The sequence below is a fragment of the Montipora capricornis genome, chromosome 10 (assembly GCF_036669925.1).
Source record: "Montipora capricornis isolate CH-2021 chromosome 10, ASM3666992v2, whole genome shotgun sequence".
Taxonomy (NCBI): domain Eukaryota; kingdom Metazoa; phylum Cnidaria; class Anthozoa; order Scleractinia; family Acroporidae; genus Montipora; species Montipora capricornis.
Genome location: NC_090892.1, coordinates 28,665,464 through 28,672,730, shown reverse-complemented (window position 1 = coordinate 28,672,730; position 7,267 = coordinate 28,665,464). Strand labels below are relative to the sequence as shown.

General features: G+C 41.8%; 1 protein-coding gene across 1 annotated transcript in view; it reads right to left on the bottom strand.

The window, feature by feature from the left end:
• LOC138022463 (pseudouridylate synthase RPUSD2-like) overlaps window positions 1-6,997 on the bottom strand; it is a 136,141-nt gene extending 129,144 nt beyond the window's left edge. Inside the window, exon 1 of the mRNA XM_068869600.1 lies at window positions 6,744-6,997. Coding sequence (XP_068725701.1) covers window positions 6,744-6,926 — 183 coding nt within the window. The 5' untranslated portion in view covers window positions 6,927-6,997. The remainder of the gene's footprint in view (window positions 1-6,743) is intronic.
• Window positions 6,998-7,267: the final 270 nt, after the last annotated feature.

Here is a 7,267-nt window from a genome sequence, read left to right as displayed (position 1 = left end):
TTGGAGATGAGGGCATGTCCCGCACATATCATGGATGTGATCAGTGGGGGATGGCTGGTTTGGAAGTATGGGTTCCAATGACCCACCCCCACCTAAACCTATCTTTCTGAAGGTCTCGTGCATCTGCACTGCCAGGTTGCCCCCGCATCCCCGTGTTTGTTGTCGGATCTATCCGACGCAGCTGACCGGCTAGACAACCTATTGCTTTGAGCCTCTACCACAGGGTCATCATCCATTGCTTCCAACGTGGTAGCGGAACTAAACGACCTGGTACCACCTTGCCCGAACCTGCACAACGATCCACATGTCTCGCACAACGGCCACCACCACCACCACCACCACAAGTGCCAGAGGAGGACAAGGAACGCATTGTTGATGCCACACAAGTAGTATTGTGACGTGTGCTGGTGAATCATCCTCGCTCTCAGGTGCAAGTGGCTGCAGACCGTGAACAGCATCAAGCGGCCTGGGAACATGAACAATGGATCCAAAACACCCTTTGGGAGGTGGTCGTTCCTCCAGGTCCGGATTTGGATTGGGCTCATGCGGCCACGCAATTTGAATGTGTTGGACACATCCTGTCTCAAGGACATGTCCTTCGGGGAGCTCCTTCAGTTTTAGCCGAGCTTGGCGTGCTCGTGCGCAGAGCACCATGGTTAAGAAAATATGGTAACCCATTGATGCAAGAAATTTTGGTTTTATAGCCCTGACAGCATCGACTGTACGTATGTACATCCACCCCTCCATGTATGCCAACGTGACCAGTATCATGCTCGTTTACAGCATACATTTTTGATATTGGACAATTGACACTGACACTATCCACTGACAAGTATCACATGACCATATCGTGGGCTCAATCTTAGGGCTCACTGAGGTCAGCTGTTTTTTTGAAATTGACTGCTTACCAGGTACTGGTTTTTGATTGGATTGCAGGCTCAACCCAGGCTTCATTTTTTGTGCGCTATCTGTTGCTGGACGCGGCTAAACGGCCATACTATACATGTAAAACTCTGTCCTTTTGTGGGCCCATTTCCATCAGTAGGGCTAATGCTCACATAGTTCATATGGGATAGAAATCGAGCACTTCACATTACACTCTATTCAGTTAACTCTTTTTAAAATATAAGTGCTACACGGCAAACGTTTGTACAAACGTAACCTTTCCTAACTTGTACTTGTACATGTTCATTGCCGTGACTTTAACACCTCCAGTTCCCACGGCCTGCTCCCGTCTGACCTTGTAGCTCAGTCGGTAGAGCGGCGGAGATCTAGCCTGAAGGTCGTGGGTTCAATTCCCACCCTGGTCAGAGTTTTTCTCTGTCCTTGTGTGGGCCCATTTCCATCAGTAGGGCTAACGCTCACATGGTTCATACGGGATAGAAATCGAGCACTTCACATTACACTCTATACACTCTGTTACGTTTGTATAAACGTAACCTTTCCTTGTTCTAGTTGGTAACGTTGTCACAAAGTCAAAATGAGAATCATGCAAACAATCAGCTAGTCTGTCCAGTTTGTCATGGATGGCATTAATCTTTTCAACAAAGACGCTACCCATTTCATTGGCTAAACCCAGCTTGTCACTAGTGGGTGGAAAAGGTACTTTGTGACCTTGATTAAGCAATCTCTTTGTTGCCGAGAATACCGGTAGGTTCCTTTGATTGGAGTTATTTTCAACAATTAAGTCTGAATAAAATTTACGATGGGCTTCATTCATCAGGTAGGTTGTAAAATTCCTCTTCTTTTTAAAATCAAGCAAATCATGGACACTTCGAGATCGACGCCATTTTCTTTCAGCTCTCCGTCTTTCCCTCCTTGAATCCCTAATATCTTCACTAAACCAAGGTACCAAAGGCCTCACTGTCAAGAGCCGCAGATAACGTAGAATTATAACATTTAACAAGATCATTCAGAGCGTCAGGGCTGTCTGTACAAAGCGAAGTTGTAGAGAGTTCATCACATAACAGGTTAATGTCAACCACCTTTGTCTTCCTGAAAGAGATTTTTTTCTTCAGGAGCGGTGGCCTGTCCAGAGTTAGATCACAAATCAAAGTAAAGTGATCAGAAAACAGATAATCAGTCACAGGGATATTGGCCAATAAGGAGTCACATTGTCGAGTAATGATGAAATCCAGGGTGTGTCCTGACTTGTGCGTTGGCACGTTAACGTGTTGTTGAAGGCCCATTGACTCAAGCAGCTCCTTTAATATGACAACAGGCTTATGGCAAAAACGTATTTGCAGGCTTGTCACTAGGTTTAGAATCACGCTTACAAATGAAATTCATAATAAATTCATAACCTGTTTATTTTCTATGGAATTTTCTTATTTATTGGTCCGCCATTACTAACTTAAAATCTTGAGGGAGCTAAGTCGAGGAAAAAATGACATCAAAGACTCACTAGTTTAAGAATGCAATGCGTGTGTACACGGCTGAATTAATATGCAGCAAGGAAGTTTCGGGCTTTCAGACTTTTAAACCTGTGTTCTGCATAATTTATATAATAAATTCCATTTACACGCTGTGAAATTTTAAGCTAGTGAGTAAACGATGTCATTTTCTCTAGATCCAACCGTCTGAGGTCCAATTGCTCAATTTTGAACGTGAGTAATGGCAGACCGTGAAATCCAAAACTTACACTCAAAATAAACAGCCTTTTTTAGGTGTACGTACACAAAGAATGTTTAGACCTAGGGGGGTCTGGGCGCATGCTCCCCCTGAAAACTTTAAAATTTAGGGTCTCGGAAATCCCATTTCCGACTATTTTCGAAGGATGTTTCAATAAATAAATGTGAAAGAAAATGTAGTAGTTAGTTGTTTATTTTACCTATCTGTCGAGTTTTCTCTGCAGCAAGCTACAACACAAACAGACGGTTTACCATAATATAATCATCATCATTATCATAGTCATATTTCTTTAAAAAATAACCGGGAGCTGGGAGACTGGTCATAAGACTGACACTGTGTGGGGGCCTTGAAGGGTAGAGTTTTTTTTGCTTTCGTCCACTACTACGTTTCTTGCTGTTAAGGCCTGGCTAAAAGGGTCCAACATGTTAGTGCAACATCATCCAACATTGTTGAATCCAACATGTTGCACTCGTTTGGCCACCATGTTGCATCAAACATTGTCGTCAACATCATCCAACATTTCTTTTGTTCTAAGGAGAGAACAAAAGTGGTATTTTTTTGGCCAATGCATTCAACAGTGTGGCACGCACGCTTGCGCTGCAGCTATCTGTATCCATAGCGATGGTTTATTCGTTGCATCTGTTTCGCGTGTTGCCATGCCAGTTCAAGTTTCAGAATGGTGAACGAGCCAAGTCTTGAATACCTGAGCGACGAAAGCTTGAGTATGCAATCTCTCTTCAAACAGATAGCCCTTCCTGTGTTTAAAGCTCTCGGGGGCATGGCGCCAATGTATCTGCAGGATCTTTTGCAAGTCAAGACCCTGGGACGCTACTCCCTACGCAGTGATGCCCTGGGTCTTCATATGCATGGTGCAAGACCCTGCATTTGCTGTTGCATTTCCCAGATTAGGTCTCAGTGTTCATGAAGTCCAACAAAGCCTTTTGGATGAGCTCCATGATGTTTTTGAAGGGCTTGAGTGTGTTGAAGGTGAATACAACATTAAATTAAAGGCAGAGAGTCTCCTACAATTCATCCACAGAGATGTTCCTCTGAGATTAAGGGAAAAGCTCAAAGAAACTCTCATTGATCTTGAAACAAAGGATATTATTGCCAAGTTGGAAAAACCAGTTGGTTGGGTCAGCAATTTAGTTAAGTACAAAAGACCAATGGTACTTTGAGAGTCTGCTTAGCCCCACCAGATCTTATAATGAAGCCATCGTAAGGGAGGATTTCAAACACACTAAATGGTTGCAAGGTTTTCTCTGTGGTTGACATGCCAAATTGTTACTGGCACCAGATGTTGCACATTCAATTCACCCTATAAGAGATACAGATTTTCGGGAATGCCATTTGGTATCTCATGTGCAAGTTAAGTAGCCCCAAAAATGGTTGAGAAACATTTTGGTGACATTTAGGGTGTATTTCTAGTTTTCGATGACATAATCATGGGAGGCAAAAAATGAGGAAGAGCATGATTTGGTCCTTCGCAAGGTTTTAATCACAGCACGCAAACATAACATAAAATTACACTGTGACAAAATCCAGTTCCATGTTCCCCAAGTTAAGTACATGGGTGAAGTGGCTTAGGGTTTTCAACATACCCAGAGAAAGTTTCTGCTATTTATAACATGCCAACCTCATTGTGCAAACAAGACCTTCAAAGGATATTAAGCACGATAAACTATCTTGCAAAGTACATCCCTAACATGTCTGAATTAACTGCCCTTTGCATTCCATGCTTAAAGTGATGTCCCATGTGGTTGATTTCCTGAGCATGATAGTACACCTGACAAACTCAAATCAGTTCTGAGTAAAGCACCAGTTCTCAGATTTTATGACACAAAATAGCCAATCACATTGCAAGCTGATGCCAGTAAAAGTGTTTTAGGGCCATGTTTATTTAACGAGGTCAACCAGTTGCATATGCATCATGAATACTGTCAAAATTCTGAGATCAATTATGCCCCTATAGAAAAGGAAATGTTGGCAATTGTTTTTGGGTGTGAAAGATTTAAACATGTACATACATGAGGCCGACATTGACGTAAATTCTGACCATAAGCCCCTAGAGAGTATTTCAAAAAGCCTTTTTTCTCGACTGCAAAGAATGAGGCTTTCGCTGCAAAAATGTTGTATGTTCTGGGCAGGTTTCTTTATTCTGCAGATACCCTCTCTAGAGCAGACAGTCAATCTAGTGTTTCTAAAGACAATGATACATGTATGCATCAAGACATTTGGAGTATATTATTCACAGTTCATTACAAACCTCCTAATCTCAGATGCCAAATTGATAGAGCTCCACGAAATAAATTGCAATGACCCATTTGGTGGAATTTGTATGAAGGTCTCATGGAATAGTAACACACCAATAAGTAATTTTCCTTACTCTCGTAACCAAATAACGTTGTTTACTCGACAAGTCCGATACAAAGTTCCTTTTCACGCCATGGTGTTGATCCCACAAATTTGTCATGAAGATCTGATATTACTAGTCTAAGAACAGCGCCAAGCTAAGTACAAGGGATTTTATGACCGAGGTTCAAAACAGTTACCTCAACTTAAGAAGGGGATAGTGATACTGAGGTTCATGAAACCTGGTGAGAGACTTTTAGCACCTGCTGTAGTTATTCGTACGCACGAGGCCCCCAGGTCACACATGATTACTGATGAAACCGGTAGACAGTAACGTAGAAATGGATGACAAATACATCTTACTCAAGAACCTCCTATTAAAGTCAATGAGGATTTGAGTGATGAGTTAGAATCAGCACCATGCAATCTGATATGGACGTTCCTAGAGCTACGAATGAACCTACATGTAGCATTGACTTGGAACCAAATCCTACACAACGCTTCACATGCTCCGTGTTGCTCTACTAGGGTTAGGTCTGTTCCAAGTTGGCACTAGGATTATCTGATGTAAAGGGCAACTGCAATACATTATTTTTCACTACATGTAGGTTTGTTTACTATTGTTCCAATTAAAATTGGAATTCAAATACACCATTTTATAGTTGTGTGCTTAGTTACCTGGCCAATGAATGAAAGTGAGGCTAGAGTTTACCTTGTTTTGATAGAAACCTCGCTGCTTTCCTTATGTAAATTCTTAAAGGTCAACTCCAGCCTCACTTTCATTAAAAGGCCAGGTAACTAAGCAGAGAGCTGTAAAAAAGTATAGAGCGACTTTCAATTGAGTGTAGTAAAACCAAAACCAAAGTAATTACAAAAAGCACAGAGACAATCCAGTAAACCAATCAAAACTCGAAGAAATTACATGTGGCCAACACAAAGCACAGGAAAATGTGCATGTGCAAGCTATAATTGGTTTTGGTTTCACTTCTAATTGGTTGAAAAAATCACGCGAACTTTGAACCAATCACTGAGTGAAGTAGAGCAGTTTTCAATGGAGTGTCGAAAGAAATTAGTGAATTGCTTTGGTTTTGCATTACTTCACTCATTGATTGGTTCAAAGTTCTTGCACCAGTTTTTCAACCAATCAGAAGAAAAATTAAAACCAATCATGGCTCACGCGCAGACATTTTCGCACGTTTTGTGTCAGCTACGTGTAATTACTTAAAGTTTTGATTGGTTTACTGGATTGTCTCCGTCCTTTTTAATTGGCCAAAGTAATTACTTTGGTTTTGGTTTTACGACACTCAATTGAAAACCGCTTTAATGCAAAACCAACGCAATTCCAGGTAATTCCTTTCGCCACTCAATAGCCTAAACATGGTTTTAGCCCTAATAAGGCCCAGTGAGGCCTACAGTTAGCATTGGTAAAGGTCTGGTAACGAGTGCCTGTTAAAAGTGACTTGGGCTTCAGACCACCCTCAAGTGGTCTGACCCAAGTTTTACGTGAGACAATTCAATTGGCTTTTACTTCGTGTAGAAGACACACATGACGTAAAACAATAGAACAAAAATCGTGAAACAATACCTAATCAGAATTAGAAATCCCTAAAGACCCCTAAAGCTTTTGTTACGTCATGTGTGTCTTCTACTCGAAGTAAAATCAATTCATCTATTTATTATTCCTGAAGCATGATTCGCATAGGCATTCTTAAGTACGGATTTCATAATTAACGTTCATACGTATAAAGCGAAATTCCAACCTGATGTTGCTTTTTAGTTTCCACGATTGCTTTGCGTTTCACAGAACGTTTGTCGTCTGGTTTCGTTGAGACCACAGGTTCCTCCATGTTGAATGTGTTCTCACCTCTTACGGTAAATACTTGGTGTAGGAGGTCATGTAGTGGTTCGGGAGTTCCTGGGTGCTTACCGAATGATCGTTGCATAAAGGCAAGCGATTTCCGAATTTCATGACCAACCGGATGAGAATGGCGCTTACCATTTACTACACATCATTCCATCCCGCATATTTTACTCGATCTTGTGAGAAAGGGCCTGGAAACGGAAGGATTCTCGCAAATGGTAAGAGCATTTCACGAATTCCGTTCCGAACGGAAAAAGAGGACTACCTCTGGAAGTTGTCGACAATTTCCGAAAAGATTTTCTGGAAAATTGCCCCGGGTGGGGGGGGACTCCCATATGAAACAGACGGGGATGCTCGTCGTCTCGCGCCAATAATTTATGCCACCAAGGTCTCGTTTAGGGTTCCGCGAAGTAACACAGAATT